This window comes from Numida meleagris, chromosome 5, assembly GCF_002078875.1.
Source record: "Numida meleagris isolate 19003 breed g44 Domestic line chromosome 5, NumMel1.0, whole genome shotgun sequence".
NCBI classification, from domain to species: domain Eukaryota; kingdom Metazoa; phylum Chordata; class Aves; order Galliformes; family Numididae; genus Numida; species Numida meleagris.
The window spans coordinates 14631375-14655032 of NC_034413.1; the positions used below are offsets into that span (position 1 = coordinate 14631375).

At 38.2% G+C, this 23658-nt stretch overlaps 1 protein-coding gene across 5 annotated transcripts in view; it reads left to right on the forward strand.

The window, feature by feature from the left end:
* Positions 1 to 22646, forward strand: part of BLNK (B-cell linker) — a 98780-nt gene extending 76134 nt beyond the window's left edge. For 3 of the 5 annotated variants that reach the window (XM_021400057.1, XM_021400058.1, XM_021400059.1), the window contains 20 exons: positions 1302 to 1351; positions 1865 to 1905; positions 2524 to 2680; positions 3867 to 4030; positions 4446 to 4527; positions 5239 to 5322; positions 6715 to 6740; positions 7283 to 7311; positions 7598 to 7693; positions 8440 to 8482; positions 9507 to 9534; positions 9835 to 9907; positions 10268 to 10298; positions 11669 to 11711; positions 12462 to 12540; positions 12989 to 13020; positions 15978 to 16057; positions 19514 to 19597; positions 20560 to 20715; positions 21890 to 22646. In XM_021400057.1, coding sequence (XP_021255732.1) covers positions 1302 to 1351; positions 1865 to 1905; positions 2524 to 2680; positions 3867 to 4030; positions 4446 to 4527; positions 5239 to 5322; positions 6715 to 6740; positions 7283 to 7311; positions 7598 to 7693; positions 8440 to 8482; positions 9507 to 9534; positions 9835 to 9907; positions 10268 to 10298; positions 11669 to 11711; positions 12462 to 12540; positions 12989 to 13020; positions 15978 to 16057; positions 19514 to 19597; positions 20560 to 20715; positions 21890 to 22009 — 1498 coding nt within the window. In that variant the 3' untranslated portion in view covers positions 22010 to 22646. The remainder of the gene's footprint in view (positions 1 to 1301; positions 1352 to 1864; positions 1906 to 2523; positions 2681 to 3866; positions 4031 to 4445; positions 4528 to 5238; positions 5323 to 6714; positions 6741 to 7282; positions 7312 to 7597; positions 7694 to 8439; positions 8483 to 9506; positions 9535 to 9834; positions 9908 to 10267; positions 10299 to 11668; positions 11712 to 12461; positions 12541 to 12988; positions 13021 to 15977; positions 16058 to 19513; positions 19598 to 20559; positions 20716 to 21889) is intronic. The other 2 variants (XM_021400060.1, XM_021400061.1) reach the window with 1 other exon arrangement.

The following is a 23658-nucleotide window of genomic DNA, read 5'->3' on the forward strand; positions in this document are numbered from 1 at the left end:
GCATGTGCATTTTTTGTGATCATCTGAGCGTCCAAATCCTGTGAATTCAGCTCAACAGCCAAAGCTCTTCTGAAAAAAAAATGAGGAGAGTTTGTAAGCAAACATGTTAGTGCTGGTGTGCCACCACCTCAAGTTAATGTGGTCATTTGATCATCAACAGCTAGGCACCGTGCTTGAGACTTAAATATTGACTGTCAAATTCTCTCAGTTAAGTAAAATTTATAGACATCACTGTTGCTCAGAGGTCACAAAAAATATTTTAAGTTCTTTGTGGAGGTTGGTGATTTTTTTTTTGTAAATTTGATTATTTTTGCGTATGTGTAACATCAAAGAAGTTCCTCGTTGTGATCTGATTAAAGAATAATTGAAGCCACTGAGGAAGATGCAGTAATATGGTGAGGTCTCATCAGGGAAGCTGTCAGTGTTCAAAAGTCACTTTGAAGAGTCCTTTTAATGTAAATTGTATTAATGTTTTATATTGCTACGAAAAGCAGAGTTGTTTTGCTTCAGATGCATCGGTCTGGCCTGTAACTTCACACATGCATCATCTGTTTTGATTGTGAACAAGAATATATATATATTTTTTAGAGTAATGCTAGAACGCTAATGAAATAATTGTTATGCCAACTGATTATGTAATTTGGTTTATTCTCTGGGCAGCTGCAATTTAGCAAACACAAACATACACATACATATATGTATAGCCACAAAAATCGTTTCAGCATTTCTACAAACTATCTTCTGGCTCACTTGGTACTGCAAATACCATTGTAATCATATTTACCTAAACAGGAGCATAACACCATAATGTAATAGTAATTGGAAACAGAATCTGGCCCTGAGAGACCTGGTATACATTTAAACACCAGTCAGAAAATAAAGTTCATGCACAGTGGTATTTATAAAATATAGCTGGAGAGTAATCAGCACTTTCTTATGCCTTAGTCTCAGCAAACCCTCTGTGAGCTTAAACGGGTTTTGATCTCAAGATAGGTGTCAGAGATGCACGCGCATCTGTGTTATCAGTTTTCTGCCTGGAAATTGAGAGGAAGGTGGGTGGTCAAGGAAGCTGTTCATTCAAAACTTGTTCTTAGGAAAACAATCTCAGATTAGATTCTAATTTCTTATCTGTTTCTAGCTTCTCAAAGCATTCTCCTGTAGCTGTTTGCTAAGCATCTCTGACAATAATCTGTATTTCTGCAGGTATCTTATGTTACTGGCTTTCTTTGTGTGACTCGCTAATATTTCCTTCTAGGGAGTACTGCTTATTAGATCATAACTTTAATTATTATCATTTACAGGCTAAAAAAAAAACCTCCTCCAAGTCTACCACAAAGGGATTATGCTTCAGGTAAATCTGGATTACTGGGAATTCAAACTGCATGTGTGTGTACACCTGTATATATCTAACAGCGTTTCAGTTATACATTTCCTTTTTAATTTTTCTCTAACAAGAGAACAGTGCACTGTTACCAACAGCTCTGAAAGTAGCTCGCACATATAAAATGACAGGCGAGAAAGGCATGAGAAGTTTTCCCAATACAAGTAAAAAGCTATAAGCAGCTACTCTTTCAAAATCTGCATTTATCAGGGTTCTACATGTAGGCTGCTCTATAGACAGAAGAGAATTCAGAACCAGTCCATCCCTAGCAGAAACAGTGACATAAAAGTAAATAGGGGGAAAAATTAACAAATGGATTGGAATCTCTTGATAAAATCAACGTGATGAGTGAACCATTTAAGAAAATGTCACTCTTTTTTTTTAATTAAATATGTAGGTTTGGGTTTTTTTTTCAATTTATGCTTAAAATAAATGTTTACGTTCACTATTCCATCTCCTTAAGTAACTCTGTGTTTGGTTTAGAACATGCAGACAATGAAGAGGACCAATGGTCAGATGACTTTGTAAGTATATCTTTTGGGGGTAGCATAGGAGGCTACTGTAGCAACAAGTTCAGCACAAGCAAATATAATAAATATTTAGTTTTGAGTCATCTAATTCTGGTTTAACTTAATACTACTGAAACATTATCTTGTTTGTTACATCTGCACTATTTTCACTCTTAGCTACCTTAGTTTTTTCACATTCAACTTAAGTACATATGAGAATGCTGTCAGTGATAGCCGTGGACAAATAAGTGAATATAATTGATTTGAGAGACTTCTCAGACTGAACAATTTCAAAACTAGGATCATCTCTTTTAAAGAGAGAAAAATATGCTTTCTAAAACTGAGATTTTTCAGATGAATTTTTAAAGCATGTTAGAATGAAGCAAGTCATGGTAATGTGCCACGGAAAGTAATTGCCATACCATACAAGTGTCACCCTGAGGTTACTGGTTTCCTTCCTGGGAGGGGGAGCAGGCTGAGGTGCCTCTTTGTTTGGGGAGGATAACTTGACCTTTCAAGGATGCGTTCTCATAATTTAGTTAATTGTGCTCCTGCAAGGATATTTGTGTCATATTCCACTATGAAGCAGTAAGTATGTTACGAAGTAAGAAATAGGAAGTTCTGTCTTTCTAGGACAGTGATTATGAAAATCCAGATGGCCACTCTGACTCTGAGATGTACGTGGTCCCCAGTGAGGAGAATCCTGATGACAGCTATGAACCACCTCCAAGTGAGCAGGAGAAAAAGAAGATTCCCTCTGCATTCCCTATTTCTAGAGGTGAATATGCAGGTATGTATGGAAAGGTTGGCTACACCAGCTTCGTAATTGGTAATTCATCAGTACCAAAAGAGAAGTAGCTTCAAGTGGACTAAGCTATCCTTTTCTCAAAAGTTTGCTTTTAAATCTGACAATCAGATCTTTGGCTTTCAGAGGGTATGATTGTTACTGCAGCATGAAACAGGATAATATTGCTACTAGAAATGTTTAGAGTTGTAATATAATGTGTCCTAGAGAATTTGATGAGCATCTAATAATCACAGAATTCAGGTAAAAGTATGAGCAATGTCACTAACTTATCTCCATGCTCATCTGCATTTTCAGTGGGGGAGTTCATCTTGAAGGTTAAGCACATAAGACTTGAGTTCATTCTTAATCATTCCTGTAGCTCATGTCAGTCCAAAATCAGTTTAAAAAAAATTGGAAGCAGCCCAAATATTCATTCCATATTGTCCTTCAATATTGTTACTGAGGATAAATACCTTGGAAAAAACAGGCCAAAGCAAAGTTTTACCTAAATCAATCTATCATAAAGGCCTTCTTTCTTTATTTCTACACGGGTTTTTTTCATAGGCAGGTTGCACTGACATGAAAGAAAGTGACCTTTTGTTGATTTGGGCCAATAGGAAATGAAGCATCATCATGATGCCTGCTTTCAGTTCTGAGACAGTCATTGGATACAGAAAAGTTACCAAAGTGCTGTAATGCAACATATGGACTCCCAGAAGTTTATGAACAGTACACCTACATGTTCTTTGAATAGGAGACAAATTTCTAAAATGACACCACAGAGGACCTGGCATAATTTGTTTCAGTCTCACCCTTTGTGCTCTATTATTTCCTGTATGTCAGATAAGTTCCTTTGCACTTTTTTTCACCAGCTGGCACAGGATATACTAACTAAAAAACCATAACACCTGGCCACCACCTTTTCCCCAAGAGTTAAGCAGTTGTTCATACAGCAGTCAGTGGCTAGGCACACTGCAACCTGCTCTGGAGGACTGGGTCACTACCTGGAGTGATGAAACAGGACCAGTTGGTACACGGGTCTCAGCATCAGGACCTGCAGACATTCAGGTCTGCCTTTTCCCCTGAGTTGCTTCTGCAGTAAAGACTTTTTTGCATAGGTAGCAGAAGACTGTCCAGAGACTAATGAGTAATTTTGACTAAAATTGTTATTTTCTTCCACATTTAAAAGACAATCGCACCAGTCACCATCAGCTTCCTCCCATCAACAAACCTCTTCCGAGCACACCCAGTTCAGCTTTGCCCAGACCAAACAAACCATCCAAGCCATCCCTGCCCCTGCCATCTCCTGCTGCAAAACCAAAATTACCACCGAAGCCGTACAGTGATGATGAGGTAACATTCATATATATATACATATTCTGATAGTTTAAATGACTGACCCCAGTAGGCTACCTAGCAATGCCAAAGACTGGTGTCTTTATTAGCCTCTATGGTACAAAATATTTGGTACATCACAAGCTGTGATCTGCAAGTACCATGCAGGTTACTAGAGGATAATTACAAATTGCAGGCAATGAGGAGAGAGAGCAACCTCAAACACTACCCTGGAACCAAAGGGAAGGGAGGGCTTTATCAACCAGTCCAGAACTAGAGTTGTTTGCCAAAGGGTTTTCAGTCTTGGGGATTCCTATCCATAAACAATGATAAATGTCTGAAGCAGCAGTCACTGTGAAATGGCAACTACTGTGGGTTCATTGATGTGATGGTGGTTTAACTGGTAGATCTTTTTGTCCTGTATTTCTTATAGGATAATTACATTGTGCCAGTCGACAATGATGATGATAACTATATTGAACCCACAGAAAGCAACACACCACTACCTGCAAAACGTGAGTTTTAGTCATTTAAGCAAATTGTTTATTACTTTGTTAGGAACAACAGTGGGGAAAAAATGAATCAAATAAATGGCTGTTTCTAGGGTTCAAGGAGTGGAGGTGCAGCTGTTAAAGAACTGGCAAAGAGGTAGTTGGCCCATGACAAGGCCACAGAAGTTATATTTAATTCCTGCCTCTCTAACTCAGTGAGTTCAAAGTCCATCCCTGGTACAACCAGGAAGTTTTTCATGGTGTGTGATCTCCCTCCTCATCCAAGGGAGCCACGGCATTAAAATTCTGTCAGCTGAAGTGCCACGGGAAACAGGAACAAGCCTTTTTAGATCTGCAGTAAATAAAGACAGACTTTGATTCACTTTTTTTATTTCTGTATTTTAAGTATGTTTAGTTGGAGAGTTACATTATTACAGTCCAAAGGTGAAAGTAAACAGAAGTGTTTAATTCTGCTCTCTGACATAACTGGCAGTATCAAACCTATTTATCAGGGTATGAATACTGAGTGATGTTTCCCTTTTAAAATAAGAACTGCATCCTGCCTCAGTTAATTTGTTCAGGGCTATCATTTGCACTTGCTTAATGTTTGTTCCTATTGTAACGGTAACTTATTTTTAGATTACATATGTATATGCGTATCTTTACATGTACGTATATAAAAATACATGTGTATATACACACAAGTATATGTGTATAAATAAATTATGTTTTCAGCTCCTGTGAACAGATTTATGAAGCCACCCACAAAATCAGCCCTGCCTACACCTGCAAAGCCCTCTCTTACTTCTGACGTGCAAGGTAAGTGGAATTTGTATTGGTGTTGAAACAAAATAACCTAAGACTGAGCAATATTAAATTATGATTGATGTATTCCCACAGAAACCATGTAACACACATCAAAAATTTAAAAATATGTTCCCCTTTCAGTTTTTCTGTGCTATAGCGTTTGTTTTGCCTAGGTTGGTATGGTAAATCTGCTTTAAGTCCAAATAAAACTAGAACAAGTCATTTGCCTCAACCTAATTAATCTTAGCGTTCCGGTCTAACAGAGGAATACAAATTGGTCAATACAGCAAAAACAATTATAGGACTCAGAATGCTATTAATCTCATTTCACCAGAGGAAACAAGATTCAATATGAGAGAAATTCTGCATAGGCTGATGTGTTGCATGCCCTGGGATAACAATGTTCCTGTCTAAGTTCTGTAAAGAGCAATTTACTTAGAAAAAGGGGGGGAAAAAAAAGCCGAAGAAAATGTGGGAATTATATTTGCTTTTGTAAGTACATAAATATTTGCTTAATCTTCCTTAGCTGTGCCAACTCCTAGTTGTTTTGTGTCCTCAACGTGTCAGAAATTGGTTGGCATCGAACATCTACAGACTGGTCACACCATTTCTGTTTGTTCATTAGCTCTGTGTTTAAGTTGTAAGCTATAAAGGTTTCTTATGAATGACCCGAGGATTTGTGATGTGCTTCTTGGACATTTTAAATGCTATTTTCTATCTTAGACTTTCTATAAATCAGTGTTAAGCAACAGCCAACTCCAGAGAGATGTTTCTAAAAAAATAAAAAATAAAACATCTCCCCCTGGTGGGAACGTGGATACTTTTTGGAGCACTAAAAGCAATGAAGACTGGCATGAAATTCAATTCCCATTGAATAAAGTAGGCATAAACAAGGACGATGGTGATTTTTGTCTTTTAGTATCTGTGAATTAAAATACTTCTGTGGGATGAAGCTCAGGGATGGACTCGCAACAGAAATGTATCCGTCTGGATTTGTGATTAACCTGATCTCTTCCTCCCAGAGATTCAGGGAAAGGCTAAATGCTACCACTGGTGTGATAACACACCTTTCCAAACTGTCACAAGTTTGCAAGACACGGGATTTGTCTTCTTTTTTTCAGAGGCTGGGGTGGGGGGAGCTTTTAAGGGTGGAGAAAAGGCTCTTTCATACAGCAACTGTTTATCTCACTTCCTGGGACTCTTCCTGGAGTTCTCTGTTCTTTCAAGAGCAGGGCTATGGCTGCCTGAGGGCTTAGGAGGCAGAACCAATAGGCAGGGACAACTTCTCCAAGTTACTTTTCCAGAGGCAAAATACAGTTGATGCAAATTCTGTTCAGTTTTTCTGGTAATATGTAGTGCACTTTTGCTAACAAAAGGACTTGCTTTTTCTTCCCTGTCCTATAGAAGTGTACGAGGTTCCTGAGGAAGAGGTAAGGCTTTCCTGCAGTTTGACTCTTGTAGCCTGTCTGTGGGCAGCATATGTGATTGTAGAGTGTATATGTATATAAACTCAGTCTTTGAAAGGGGAAAAAGTGAACAAATCTGTTTTCACTTAGCACTTTGTCACTTCCTTCACAGGAAAATTGGCAAACCAATTCAAAATGTCTGCCAAATAGAATAATTGGGGAGGGGCTGAAATTTCCAGTCCTGGGTGATAGCAATTGGGTCTGGGAAGCAGCAGCCTAAGGGAATGCTCTCTATAGAAGCACAGTTGCAGGCAAAGGGGTAATGATAGTTCTGACACAGTAATTTTCTCCCTATTTGCTGGTTCTGACATGACATACAGCCACAGCAGCGTGCCCAGGGCTTCCTGCCTGTACCATCCTCATGCACATCACCAGGGAGAGCTCTACCAGAAACAACACTGCAACACCAAATTAAGATATTGCTACGATAATATAAATATGATCATACAAATATATTTCATTAAATCAAAATATGATCAAATAATTATGTGCCTTTTCTCTTAAAGGAAGAACTTTCACCACCACCCGTAACCAGGTAATCTCTTGCTATGAGTGTTGTACATTATTTAAAGTTTGTCAGAAAATGTATTTTCTCATCTAGATGCTATATGCTTAATAATTCTCTTTAAATTAGCTATGCAAAGATTGTCATCCATTTCCATGTTAATTTCAATTGCATAAACATATGTATTAAAATGAAATATTACTTGTAAGGGTACTTTTCAGAATAATGAGGGGGCAGGACAGGAGAGGATGGTTACATTTTCTATTCACTATTGTTAAATGTGATTTTTTTTCCTTAATTCATGTTTTATTATTAGGTTCACTAAGCCACTTCCTGCTACACGTGCTCAGAATACAGAGCACTCGCACATGTACAGCATGACCAGAGAGTCACCTAAGTTAGATGCTTCCAGGTAAGCTGACAGCAGCCTAAATTAATAACAAATAAGAGTGGAGATAAAATTTTCTAATCTCTACCTATTGTGTAGCCTTTGCACAATAAGCAATAGTCAGTATTTGCAAATAGCTAGGGATGTAGGGGCAAATTGAGAACAAAAGTTCCTTCTCAACTTCTGTACTGAAGCCAGCATGCCAAATAGGCACTATTTTCTTGAATATTCCCTTAGGAATCAATGCAGGGGTAAAACATCTCTGCAAACCACTTTCAAGTCCTATTACCAGCCTCTGTGCCCTTACAAACAAGATGTTTTTGCAGTGGGTGGGGTGCAGTTGGTAAATCTGTGATTCATATTCCAAGTCCCTAGAGGAAAATTAGCAAAAGAAAATTAAGTATGCAGTCTCTTTCTTTCCTGTGTACCCAGAATATAGGAAGCTGCTTGGAAACCAAGATGCTGTCTCATCCCTAGGTCATCACTCTATCAAGTAGGCCATATGCCCTAGGGAGAGCAAGTGGCATGCACAACACTGTGTTACGGTTTGGGTCTCCTGTGCACAGCTGCAGGGGACCCAAAGTTCAGGACTAGAAGCTCTTCTAGAAGGGTTCCTCTGTATGGCAGAGCATCACAACCACTGTGGTGGTGTATACTTATAACTAAAACCATCTACTTCAGGGTTCTTCTCTAGATCTTGAAATGCATATCTAATTCAATCAAACAAAACAAAAATCCCACTCATGTTAACTTTGTGTGTACTTTTCTAGAAATATTTTGCCTCTTCCCAGAAATCGCATTCATCCAAAAACAGTGAGTTGTGGTAAACTTACATTTTTTGTGTGTGTTCTTATGGTTTTTCTTACCTGAATTAAATAACAAAAATAGATAACTTTAGATGTTAGATTGATCTAATATTGTAATTATGGTTTTTTGTCTTTTGTACAAAAGAGGTACATCTGTATTGGTCTAAGAAAAAGCTTTAAATGGTTTAAAGGCTATGTTTCATCTCGCAAAAATAATTTACTGTACTAAAAAAAAAATACTGGCTGAACTCCAACAACTTTACTTTCAGTAGCAATGGGTTATTTTGCCCAATCTGAAGCATCTTCATTGATCATGATACTGCTCAGGTGATTACTGATACTTTATGAAAGTTGAATCATCTTAAACTGTCTCAGACTGGGTAGTCTGAGTAAACGCTATCACTTGAAAATGCTATCACTTGAAAATGCTGTTCCCAAAGGAATTGCATTTGGGAGGATCACACCTCTCCAACCGGAGAATGGATGTGTTTGTAACCAACATTAGTGAAAAGCCATTAATCTGGTGGATGAAAATAGACAAATGAGTAACTGGTGCCTCTTTGAATGGTACTTTTCATATGGAAGACTTCCCTAAAGGACAGTATCTAGGAGCCAACAGAAAGCATCTACAAAAGAAACTACAAAACGAGTTGGATTGTTTCAGTTCTAGGATGGTGAAAAGCCAGTCTGCTCGCTACTCTCAGTTCAGTGCAAAGTGTCTGCTGCAAAATTTTAGCTTTCAATTTCAGAAATGAAACACAAACCAAAAGATCTCACTGCAAAATTCAGGGGCAATTTTATTCTTACTACATGAAAGCCTAAGCTTATTATAATGTTCAAAATTAATTGGCTTGCTAATTTTTTCAAATACCCTAGTAGAAGCTGATGAAAAATATCCTGGATGCTGTATGCTCTCTGTGCAAATGAATAATTAAAAATTACTACAGATTGCAACCACAGATAATTTATGCACTTCCCACTTAATTTCTTTAATTGCTTCTTGTCAAATCTAACATACTTTTCCATTACAGGATCATGAAGCAAACAACAATGACGAAAGTAAGTATTCTCTAGTGTAAACATGGTGATATGAGCAGGATTTGTTGTCAATATGTCACTGGTGACCTTAATATACCATGCAGTGGAGTGTGTCAGTGTAAATGTTATCTGTATCAGCCAGCAACAAGTAAGAAATGCTCCTGAACTGTTTTTTAGTATAATCGGAGTGAAAACATGTCAAGAAAAATAAACCACTGGCTATTGTTACTTCTATTATGTTAACATTGAAATGCAGTGAGCAAAATCCACTACTCAGACAGAGCTAATATTGCATACTAAATATTTCATATCTATTTCTAGATCATAGCTTCAATAATACACAAGAATCTAAATTTCCTACTGGAGCAGCTCCATCTCCATTACCAAGGGCCCTGTGAGTAAAAAATAATAACAAAACTACTTCTTTGAGGGTGGGGCTAATTACTATTGGGAGTATTGGGAGCCAACTCCTAACCTGGTCTGTGGCAATCAGAATTCAGGAATAACTTCTATTGCTGTTCATGAAGAATACCCTGACTTTAGGGGAAGGCAAGCTATTCTTTCATTATTTCTGGAGGAATGCTCTTTGTATTCCAGTGCCATTGCCTTTCTCTGCCTGCTGCTGACAGCAGATGCTGGCTGGCTTGCTTTATTTACTCAAGTATAGCAGCAATAGTGTGCATGTGCTTAGTTGCTAAATGAATTCCATGAATCAGCTAAGTAACCATGTTCTTTTTCTCCCTCCAATTTACAGAAAGAAAACTTCTAATGCAGTAAACCCAGCAGTAAGTTGATTTATAATTGCATAATTAAATGATAACTTTACATGTGATCAAACTTGATTTGATCATGAATTTGAATATAACATAAAGGCATAGAAAGACTAGAAGAGAGAGACAAGGAAAATAAACACGTGGGTGCAGTTACCTGAACTAAGTAGCAGTGAGAAAGCTCAAGTAGAAAATGTTTAGATTAAATGAAAGTTTGGATTTGATACTCTACAATCATAGAGTCGTTGAGGTTGGAAAGATCAATAAGATCATCTAGCCCAACCATCAACCCATGCCTGTGACCAGTCTACACCATGTCACTCAGCGTGACATCTGTCCTTTTCTTGAACACCTCCAGAGACAGTGACTCCACCACTTCCCAGGGCAGCCTGTTCCAATGCATTACTATTCTCTTTCTGAGAAGAAACATTTCCTAATATCCAGCCTGAACCTCCACTGGCACAACTGAAGGCCATTCCCTCTCATGCTATCACTCTTACCTGGGAGAAGAGGCTGACGCGCACCTCACTACAACCTCCTTTCAGGGAGCTGCAGAAACTGATAAGTCTCCCCTGAATGTAACCATGCACACATACTGCAAGGAATGAATTAAAATGAGAAATAAACAGGAACATGGCCCATTAAGAAGCATCTCTGAAGGATATAGGGCCTGTATATGAAGGACATGGATTTATTTTAAGAATAATAGCTGAAGAAATATGGAGGATTTTACCAGAATTTGTCAGTTTTTTCATTAGAAAAACATCCCAAAACTTCCAGTGGGAGAAAATAAGAGAAGTTGTTGAAATTTCCAATTAAATTAAATTGAAAAATGTTTTTGAAACAGTCAGTTTATTATCATTGATTTAAAATGGGAAGGAGGAAAAGAAAAAAAACCTAAGTAGAAGGCTGAGAGAGGTTTTACAGATGGCTAAACTGGCAGTCTGAACTTCAGTAAAGAAAAAGAAATGTGTTCAGACGTCTACACACAGATTAACAAAGATGAAAATATTCATATTTTGATTCAAAAGTATTTGGGATGAACTCTTCATTTTTTGGACTTGAGATCAGAAGGAACTATAAATTACTCATGGGGATAATAATAAATTAAAAAAAAAGCCTTAAAGCATGCATCTCTGAGTTCCTGTCCATCTATTTATCCCCACAAACTGGGATCCTTTCCAAATCTACTTCACAAAACTCCAAGCTGCACTGCCATACAACCAGAGGCTCTGCGCAGGGCATGGCCCCTGTCTCCTGATCCCCAGAGGGTGCCATCATTTCTAAATGTAAACTAGTTAACAACAACTATAAAAAGGTATTTGCTGTATAAGTGATGTAGTGATATGCAATTTGGTATTGAAATTCTTTGTGTTCTATTGCAGAAACCGTGCTTGCCTTCCAGAGACACCTTCATTGTAAATGAAGGTAAATTTTCTCCACTACTTTGGAAAAGTTGATATTATCAAAATTAATTTTTCCCTTGTTAGAAACAAACAACACCACATCCAATTTATCCTCATTCTTTTAGGAGAGGTTGGTTTTAGCAGTTTAGAACTGGATCTGGCCAGCCTTAGTTGCACTGAGTATCATTGTTCTCTAAAAGCAGCCGCAATAAAACTTCTGAGGTTGCTGGCAGCGTAAGGCACCACATAATGCAGCAGCAATGTGCCATATAGTCCTCAAAGTGGAGAGGGGGAAGGGGGGAAAACGCGAGCACATCATTCTGAGCTCAGCAAGGAGCACCTCCTGCAGAGATGGCTCCTGGCAAGAGCCAGTCCTTCACACAGGCAGAAAATGTCTGCACAAGGGTGCAGCGCCTGGAGGCAGAAGCTCAGCGGGGGGAGCTGCCTGACCCAGGCTAAGTGCAGCCCCACAGCTGTACCTCTGGCTGAGCTCTTGCAGCCTGCCCCAGCATTGTCCCCTGTGTCACACAGCTCGCCTCCCTAAAGGCAGGGCTCCCACGGAGTTCCTGCAGGCAGCTATTTGCCTATAAACTTCGGTAGTGTGCCACTAGTCAGTAATGACAGTAGCAGAATGGCAAGCCTCCATGCAAGAAAACCTTCCAAAAGGATGATAACAAGTAAAGAAACCCTCTTTCATGTACTGAGACTGTCTTACATGGGACAATGCATTTCTAAAGAATGTTGACTCTGTTTTGTTTTTCCCAAACTACAGACAAACCTACAGCAGCAGAACGACGGCGAGGTTCCGGCCATGAGTTCCCACTTCCACCTCTTCCGAGTGGTACCCCAAAGTAAAATCCTTTTTTATTATCTTCTGAATATTTCAGTGCACCAACTCCTATTGCTCAGTCTGAACACAGATGGGCAAAGTTCAAAAGAGAGCACTTCTTTTTCTTTGCAACCTTCTGCTTTTTAAAACTCAGTTTTCTTGAAAACCCCCAGCAGCAAAAAATTAAATGTGACAAATACATCAAAACACTGTAACCGCCACCAAAAATCAAAGAAGGCTATAACATCTAATTAAGCAATAGAGGTATAAACTAGATGTTTAAATTACTCATTGTCAGTACTAGTGGGATATGATTTCTAAAATACCTATGTCTGGCTCTTATCTCTCAGTGGACAAAGGTGAGCTGGAACACATTCTACCATTGCCAGCTTCATATACACAGTTTTAATATTTTCAGGGAAAAAAAAGGTTTCTCTATGATCTTCTTATAATCTCTCTGCTTATTTCAGGTCTTCACTGCAAAAGCCCTCAATTCTGCCAAGTAAGTATTGTTCATATTGTGAATTAAGATGTGATTGGTTTATAACTTCCAATTAATCTTGGAATTATTTCAAGATGCCATGTATATTCACTGGTTTAGAATTAACATTTGTCTCTGTAACGTATAGGAAGAGGAGATCAGGTATAGCTCAGCTAGTAAAATTCAGGGACTCTTTCAGAGTTATTGTGCAAATTACTGGAGGTTGGGTGCCTTGATCCCATTTGTTAGCACTGAAAGTTTCTACTACAGGCAGATGGGTCTGTTCCTATCAAAGATTCTGTCCATCTTTCTTGCCATAGAAGAGCCCCAAATATGAAGTTTCTGGGCTGTTCCAGGCATAGTTCTATTACATTCAAACATTTTTTCCTCTACAGAGACAAAAAGAATGCTAATTTTATAATGGCAAATATTAAAGCTCTTCCGTAAGTAGTGCTTTCAAAGAGGGACTTACAGTTTCAGTTCACAGCTAAAATCAAATCAGGTAATACATATATGGATTCTTTTGTACAGAAGTGTAAACTACATACAATATTTCTCTAGTCTTTTATTAGCATACATTTGCCTGTTGTTCCTACCAGCCCTTTTCTGCACCTACCTCAGTTCAAACATCTTTCACACTGTGAATGGACAATAACTGCGCTCAGCACTACGCATGTGGTGTAGCCTGTACTCTATATGCTGTTATTTGTACTTGTGTCTATTTCCCAGAAATGTCTGGGTGTATGCTGCCCTTACATCTTCTGTGCTATGGAAGCATAAGAAAGGTTCGTGTTTGTGCAGTAGTCTGATGCCCTCGGGGTTTTGTCTGCTCATGTCACACAATTGATGTGCTTGCATAAATTCTTACAAAAGAGTAACTCTGTTTATTGAAGTCATTTGGTGCTAAATGATACTCTAATTAGCAACACTTCTATAACACACTCTTGGTGCTTATTTGGTCCCTAACAACTTTATCACAGGCACAACTGGCTCAACAGCTAATACCACTTCAGCATACCCTGCCGTCTCTTCCTCATCATCATACCAGCCTTGTGCTAACTTCTATTCTCTTCATCAAGAGTACTGATTTCCCATATGGCACATCATTAAATGCTCTATTGAAGTCCAGAGTCAATAGAGCAAGATATTCCCTTTTTGTAGAAATCCATTATTTTATGAAAGAGCTTTAATGTTTGATCTACTTGAGTAAATTTCAGGTTTTCTCCTGCTAATTGGACTTTTACCTCCACATCTTAAAATACTCTTTGCTTCAGGTTCTCTTCTAGGGTTTTGTGCTCTCTTCAGTTAGACAAAAAGGCTCAGGTCACTTTTTCCACTTTAAGTATAGCAGTTATGTTTGATATTTGAATCTTTCAGTACCACTCTGACTTGAAATTTATTTAAAGTCATTGTTACTAGCCCTGTAATTTCATGTGCCAGTTCTTCATATTTCTGGGATAAAGACTATAATTCCAACCAGCTCAATTGTACTAATCTGTGTGAGTTTTGCTTCCAGTTTGGTTGTGGAATTCTCCATTTCTATACCAGAACTCCTGTTGATTTAGTACCTACAATCCCTTTAAAATCAGTAAAATTCTTACTGCAGACAGCTTCATTTTCTGCTTTTTTCTTTCTTTTTTAAACAGCTAAGGAATTTCTAACTTTTCTCTTAAAGTCTCATCAGCCTGATTCCTGACCATTCTTACTATATTCATACAATGAATTTTTCAGCTGCAGCTTTTGTTGTTGGTCAAAATTTTACAGAAAAATAAAATTCTTAATCTTGAAGAGCATTTTTCAAGTGACTATTCACTGAGAGCTGCTACTGCTCCTCTCCACTTACAGTGCAACTTCCAGATGGTTGTACCTCTGCTATAAAGAAATTCTAAAGCTGTTTCACACACATCTTTCAGTTTTCCAATCCAACTTTTTTTTTTGAGTCACAGTATGACCATTACAGTGAGGTCTTCTGTAACACTTTCCACTTTCTGAAACCAAAATCTCAATCAGAATTTTATTACTGAAGATTAGATAAAGCAGTCTGAAAAATATCATGGCCAGGAATAGGAGAGTGCTAACAATCTTAGTCACATTTTTTCCCCAGGTGAAATGAACTGGATACAAACCTCTCACAGTGACAAAATATTTTCTCAATCATCTTCTCTAGCATAAAAATCTGTATCTGTACATACCCAACTATGATCACAAGTGCCAGGAGTTGGACTCAATGATCCTTATTGAGTCCTTTCTGACTCAGGATATTCTATAAGAACCGTTACTGTTTTTGGCCAAGATTCTATTTAATCAGAAGAACAATTATCTATACTTATTTTCCATTTCTCTATCATGTCATTAATATGCAACACTACTCAACCAGTTTCCTTCTAATTTCTGGACTTCTTTAATTCTTCAACGCTCATATTTCAGCCATAATAACTATATTCTACTCTGCTTTTCTATGGCAATTGTAATTAAGCTTCATAATCTTTCCTACTAGTTCTGCTTCTCTGTTTTGCTGCTTAGATTTCTTGCACACATGTACATACATGCAAGTTGGATTAAATCAGTGAAAAAATATCTGAGCTACATTAGTTTTGCTGACTCTCTCACCACGTGACTGCCTCTTACACTGGGCTAAGCGCTTTTTGCACTTTCTGCATTTTCTTTGTCTTTTGCTATGCTGGCTTACTTAGGTATTTTATTTTTAGGCATTTTTCTTACATGTTAAATCGAGTTCTGGTAATTAACTGAGTCATTTCCAAACTATTTCTCTCTCTAGAAGGAAGGGCTCCACTTGTAAGCAGGCAAGTGTCCCAAGTACCAGCGCAGAGCCCATACGTTTACAGAATGTAGCTTTCCTGAATAATACCAAAGGTCAAACTTTTCCAGATCTCTGACAGTCCCTGTAACAAACCAATTTCTTACAGGAAAACAAAACATACTTTGAAAAATTACATATGATGTTCTCTCTCTTCCAGAGGTGCCAGAAGGTGCAAGCCGTTCTCTGGGTACTTCCCCTCACAGCAGCATTTCATCCATTTCAAGTACTGCAGACCAGGTATAGCATCAGATAAGTTCACGGTACAGAAATCTTATCCTTCACTTTAAAGTAGCATTTCTACCTCTCTCTAAAAATTATACTCCTTTGCTGGGGATATTCATGTTCCTGTTTGCAATGAAGATGTTCTATGGCACAAATCATCTAAATGTTTGCTTTCAGTCAAAAATGCTTAAAACATAGCATAGGAAAGCTTCAACAAACTGTGGAAAAATGCATAAATGGCATTATACCAAACCTTGGCATTGTGCCACTCATTTTAAACAAATCCTGAAAAGCTTTTTAGTTTTTCAGGTCTTCCTGACTTCCCAGCCCATAATAATCTGACATCATTTGAAATGAGAAAATCTGTGACAACATACTTAAAGCTCATCACAGCCATCTAGATTTTACTTTCCTTTTTTCTAATGTATAGCTGTACATACTGAGTCCTGAAATATGCAACAAAGACATCTGCAGCTATCGGCATTAACCTGCACTGATATGATGTGCTAAGAAAGCCTAGAAACTTGGAGGAGAAAATTAGGCTGGCTCTGCTGTCTAGTCCAATACAGCAGAATGCAGAGCATGGAATCATTACTGATGCCTCAAACTGCAGAAAGGCAAAGTTTTAGGGACTGATAATGAAATCTGTGCTGTCTGCCTCAGAGGACGTTGCGATGCCTCCCCCTATGTGTTTTAGTGTCTCTAAGTCCTACTCCCTGTGGTCCTTTAAACAGACTTCAGTACAGTTAATGCTGTTAGTTTTACAACTAATTATTTTTTCTGCTTTTTATTGCAACATTAAGCTTTGAGTAATCTAAGCAAATGAAAAGTTATTTTCATGTCAGTGCTATTCCCCTTACTCACATTTTGGAGGAATGGAAACCACAAAATGCATGAAGCCATTCTTGTTAGCTCAGTAGTCACAAGCAAAGTAAAAATAGTTCTGCTGACTGCAAAACAAAGGCTCTTGTGCAGAGCCAGTAACACTAAGTGTTCTAAAGTCTGACATGACAATGATAATACAACAGTGAGGAACACAAAGGACTTGAACTTCTGGAACAATTTTAACAATGTCATACTGGATATTAATTATAAAAATCACTTTCAAATAAACAGTCCAACAGACACTAAAACAGCTTGTAGCAATTATACTTTCATATAACAGCCTTGGGCAAAACCAGAGTTTAATAAAACATCCATTTTATTTTTAAAAAAAACTAACCGTTGAAGTTAGTGTTGTTTTCCCACCAATTATGTATAACAGAGCTTTCGCATACCTGACAATACAGGTCCTCATGGACTAGATTTTTGCCCTTAAGTTCACCCATCCAAACTTCAGTGGTGAGTCCTGACAAATTATATCCCATAGAGAGTGCTAGGAAAAAGGTTCTGGAGCAGCTGACTTTCTTGTTCTGCTGAACAAAGATTGGTTTGCTGCACTCATTCCTTAAGTGGCTGAGTACTTTACATACTTGCAATTCTTCTCTTTGTCTTTTCACAATTAGTAGTGTGACTGGAGAAATACATGGAAGAATTTTGGAGATAAAATTGCGTGCTATGGCTTGAGCCAACCTACAAATTTAGTGCAGTGCGCAACCAGGAGGCTCTACTCTCTCCTCACTGTCAGCTCCCCACGTGCTTCTCTGGTGTTCTGAACCTGCATCAAGCTGAGCCAAGTTAAACTCACAGAAAAACAACCTGTCCAACACACACGCACGCACACACACCCCATCACCAAGGCAAAGCACAAACAGGTTTGCTTTTTTACCCTGTGATATTACCAAAGCAAACTATCTCATTGTGAGATCAGAGAAGCAAGAAAATGAGCACAAGGGAGAGGCCAAGACATTCCATTACTGGCTGCAAGGAAACAGCCATAACATGCAATTTCATCTTCAGTCTGTTTTGCACTGAGGTGACAGATTACTTTCATAAAGCTTCCAAAAAAAAAGAATTTTATTATTAACTTTGTTACTATAAAGTTAGAGCAAAACCATTCAAATGACCCTGAAGGTTAATACCCAGAAGTATTCACTATGAAACAAACTCAGCGTTATTTCTATAGCCTTCCACACTCTTGAGTTAGTTTTGGTATCAAACTTCTCAGCAAGAGCTCACTTTTTGTGCTAGCTGGTTTGATAACCTGTTAGTTCATCTTCTAGCCATTGGAACCTGATAACGTGTAGGTCTTGTGCTGCTTCCAATCGCTCATTCCCATCCTTCCCTGGTCCTTCCACACCTCTAAAATCCCCATACCTTTCCTTAAACAGTGCTCCTGTCCACAAACTTACATTCAATCCTGCATCTTCATATTACCACTGCTTCTCTTACTCAAATCATAATCTTGTTCCATGTTCCCAGCTGCCCTCCCCTCCTCCCATCTTTTCATCTGTACACTTCCTTTGCAGTGAGAGCTTTTATCTTCTAAACTAGAATCCACCTATGTTTAGGGTGCCAGCAATCCTACCTTGTATCTTAATGTCTGCACCCATGCCCCCATCCATGAAGTCCTTTGGCCCATGTCTTTCCCTGGAAGAAAAGCTTCTGGTTAGGGTCTGTTACTGCACAGAACACTGCCAAGCATTTAATAGACTGGAGAGAAGAGTGATGTTGGTGAGGTGTTCACGGGGAACATTAGACATAAATGGGACTCCCAAGAAATACATATAATACAAGCCACTCCTGTATTCTGTCACAGATGTAATTCTTCTCTACAGGAAACATAAGGTGTTTTATGCCTTTTAGTCAAGAGCTCTGTTTTAAATGTAAAGATATATTCAGACTCAGATCAACAGGGAACCTGAACTGAATCCAAATCTCATGTCTCAGGTGCTGAACTACAGTATAAGTAGAGGAGAGACATTAATTCTATGTTTTATAGGACACCATCCATTTATGTGCTCACTTAATAACATCAGAAAGCCAAAGATGCACTTCATCTACCTCCATGTTATCCAGATGGAGGCAATGCTGATCATGTTCACAGATAGCATGACATATATGGGAAGGTTCATTCCCAAAGTTAGATACCTACCTGCTCAGGATATTTTATGGGCTAGGCCACAGCCAAGCAACATCTAAATTGTTAATGGTCAAGCTATTCCACAACAATTCCTGAATGCCATCTTTAAATTCTACTTGAATATCTTAATGCTTTAAAAATGCCAAACCATCCTCCAGCTGAACCTGAAGAATCTTCTCAGGGTATCATGCTTTATTCTGGTGCATGTGAATCTTCTATCAGACATGTTACCACTGTTTAACACACTTGTTTTTCTTTGTCCTTCCTCTGGTCAATAAAAATGGTCAGTTCCTGGCAGAGTTTTCTGAATTCTGTGTTTCTGGAACAGTTCTGCATCTGAGTTCTTCACAGCCATTATTATGATAATGAGTTGTAACTCCCACAGGCCAAATTCTTTATTATTATTGTTACTATTTTGCAGGTGAAACTCACTCTCTCATTCTTTCTAGGATGCTGGTGTTCATAGTAAATCATGGTATGCTGCTGCCTGTGATCGGAAAACAGCAGAAGATGCGTTGTATCGATCTAACAAGGTAGGTCACTTTTAAGGAATGTCTGTTTTAGCAGTAACTTCAGATTTAAAAAAAAAAAAAAGACAATCAGAAATATTCTAAGAACTTCAGTTGCACAACAAACAGATCAGAATACTCTGCCATGCAAATAGTGTCAAATGTAGAATTCTTGTGGTGAAACTTTTGCTTGCTATGTAAAGCATAACTGAAGTTGCCTCAGTTTAGTTCAAAGACTGCTGCACTGCAAAGAATGCTGTTACAGATTAGAGAGGTGAGGAAGATCTCAGCTCATGAGCATGCACTAAAATGGGAGGCAAAACCCTGTTACTTCTAAATTATCTCTATAATTGTCGAATGGATCATGTAAGAAAGTTAGTATTTGGAAAGACAGATGCTGCAGTGTACTTTGACGTGACAACACTAAGCATTTGAGTTATTTGGAGAATGAGTCCTCCTCTCAACTATTCTGTCTAGAAGGAATTAGTGTCATTGAAGTGAATAGTAACATGCAGATGTGCATTCCCAGCATCAGGTACATTTCTACTGTTGAGCTTTCTTCTCCCTCTCTTCACAAAGCAGTGGCTGTCACCACGGTTGTTGCTGGGCTGTCACCAGCATAGGCTGCTGCCAGCTAGCAAGCACTGGGCAACAATGCCAATAGCTATAACTCTGGAGAAACACCTCCGCTACTTCCTTGTCTCCCTACTGCCACTGACAGTAACTTCATTTCCTAACAGTGTGTGAAATCCAACAGACTGCTGTCACTGCATGTTTATTTCTTCTTCCTTTCTCTGAACAGGCAGAGAAAGGAGGCAAAGAGTGCTCTTAAATAAACCTTTCAAAGCCATTGTTAGGCAGCAGGAATATGTGCTACTTCCTGCTGTATGGTTCTCCTAATGATAGAAAAGGATTTAATGCTATTACAGATTTTTTTTAAAAAAGTATTAAGCTTAAATATATATATTTATATTTTCTTTCTTTAGGATGGATCTTTTCTAATAAGAAAGAGTTCTGGACAGGATTCAAGGCAACCATACACACTGGTTGTGTTTTATAACAGAAGAGTATACAACATTCCTATACGTTTTATTGAATCAACAAGACAGTACGCATTAGGAAAAGAAAAATGTGGTGAAGAGGTGAGATTTTTCTTTTTTTCTGACACTGTTCAGTTATCTACCTTTAATAAAGAGGATTAAAGTACGTTGTAGTATGACTGACAGGATTCCTCATGCATCAAGATAAAAAAAAAAATATATATATATATACTAAACTAGAGAAACCAGTGTAACATCAGCTCCTGCATGCTGCAGCTAATTAAAACCAAAGATCAAGCTGAAAGCATATTCTTAACTATTCTGAAAAGTTATCAGGATCAGAACTGCAGCTACTAGATAAATCCTACAGCCATTTCTAGTCATCTTCTACCTAAGACTCTAGTTAAGTTTCTTGGAAAATTGTAAAGGACCTCTATCAAAAAGTCCCTGTACTTTTAATACTATTTTCAAATAAAGAATATTTAGAGTGCAAAAATCATATAAAATTACTCTGACAGCAGCATAGAGAATTGGAACCCAGACACCAATAATTCTCTGTGTTATCACCTCACAGGAGGGGGCTTTTCAGGGATGTTAGAGTAGGCTTGCCTCAGCCCAATTATCTGCTTCACAGGCAACAGTTCTTAGGTTACATAACTCAGAAGACTGGAGTTTATCTGGCCTTCCACAAAGAGTCAAAAATGACCGGAGGGCAAAAAGAAAGACAGTCCCATTTGGATGAAGACCAAAAGGAAAAGCAGCAGACCTAGCGAATTCAGGGTATTAATTTACAGTGGTTGACATTAAAATGGCATAGCTAACACAGCGCTCAGTGACAGCCATCTGCACCATGTTACTTCTGGAGAGTCCATTGGTCTTACTGAGGTGGCTGAACTACAAATGAAGCAGATTCCAAACTGCCAAACAGTCTGTAGCTTGACAGATTAAGGTTAGCTGTAAGTGGTGTCTGTTTAATATGCCTGGTAACAAATTCTGTGGTTCAGCTTGTGCAGGCAGCAATCACAAATGAAAAGGAGCATGAGATGATATTACCATTGGCTCTGTCTTACATTGTCAAAATTTAATCTGTCCACTACTGGAATTGGGACTGAAAGCAGGATTGGTGCTCTTACCAAAAGGCAGAACATCTCACTTGATAACAGTCATAGTTCCACTCTCCTCCATGTTGAGAGAAGAGAAAAAATGATTCTATGATTACTGTCAATGTCACAGTGTTAAAGGATACTACTAATAATCTCTTGTTTTCTCTATCCAGCGCTTTGACAGTGTTGCTGAAATAGTAGAGAATCACCAGCATACCTCCTTGGTTCTAATTGACAGCCAAAACAACACGAAAGACTCAACAAAACTGAAATATATTGTAAGAGTTTCTTAATTGAACTGAAATGCTGAGATGAAGACTGTTTTTAATATGTGCTTCAACACCCCAAAACATGTGGATCAGGTGTTTAAAAGAAGAACATCTAAAAAGATGGAAAATACTCGTTAACATCTACTGAGCAGTAAGAGATGCAGTCCAAGTCCAAGTCTGTCTCTCTACCAGAAAAGCATACTTAATACAAGAAACAAAGTGGATACATGGTCACCCATGACTTCCACCTGTGACGAGATGGGTATTAAAAGTCAGGTGAACAGCTGTGTACCAGAGCCTTGTCCTCTGACTGCTGTTTAAAGATCTATTTCCCAAAGGACATTCTCGCTCTAAAAGTGAGAGTACCCACAGTGGTCTACTCAATCCATTTGTTAAGTTTACCACCCATCACTGCTCTCAGTAATTTCTTTGTAAAGTGCACAGCTCCCGAAATACGAGCAACTCAACCTAATGTGCTGCTGTGTACAAGCTGGAACTAGGACTGTACTTTACATGAATAAAGCTTCACAGCAATAAAGCTGTCAGTGTTTTAGATTAATGGACATGTTGTCCTTTACTTCAGCTTTACTGTCTCATTAATATTTTTGTTTGTTTTTTCAAATGTGCAAATAAAGTTAAATATTGTAAAGTCAACTGTGTACAGAGGCAGTGCCAAATGACTTGTTGATATCCTTCTACTGAGAAAGCATCAATTCACTGTCTTGGATGTCTTTTATGTAAATTTTTGAGCTCCTTCACAAGCCTCCTGTTGTTTCAAAAACTGTTTTTACAGCTTTAATACAGATATCTGACTTAAAGTCAAAAGATTAAGAGCTATTAAGTAATCTATCGTTGGAGGCCCAAACACATTGCAAGAATGGAGTTAGTATTTAGTTTAGCAGAATTGGTTTACAGACAACAACAAAAAGAAAGGCTGTTCTATCAGAGTGTTTTACTTCTTCCACTATTGACAGCAATGTCATTTCCACAAATGATCAAGTGGTTAAAATGAAATTTATCAATACATAATTGCTCCAATAAAACATTCTTAGAAATAGTGGTCAATTAGTTCCAAAGGTGTTTGATTTCTTTGGACCTGGAAATTAATCCATCTTATTTTACAGAATTCACACTTTATGCATATTTGCTTTTTTTTTCTTCCCAAATTAGGCAGTGTTCTCTAAGATAACCCACAAGGCATTTAAGGCAAGCTTCAGCCTGGACTTGTAAGGTCTCAGAAAGTCACCTACAGAGAGGCTGTTCTGCAGCTGGTTCTTTGAGGCTTTGAGCAACACCTTCTTCATGCAATGCACCTATCTTCTAGAAATAACTGCTTCCTAATATGATGATGTTCAGCACATGGCTGCTTAGGTTCTTCCTTTGCAACACAGATTTGTGATGCAAATGAGAGCCCAGCACGTAAGAAACTATGTATGCAGACTATTCACAAGTCTGCTTACTATGGAAGACTGACTTTACAGTGTTACATACATACTGTGTTTGGTATATTGTTCAGGTGACAGTAATTACACTAATACTAGCCTACTATTAGTATAACGTTTAAAATATTTACGACTCTAAAGTCTAGACCTCAGAATTAACAAAAGACAAACTTATTGGTCTCTGCAAGCTTTATTTATTCCTTGCAGGTGTTTACTCTGATATTATTTAAT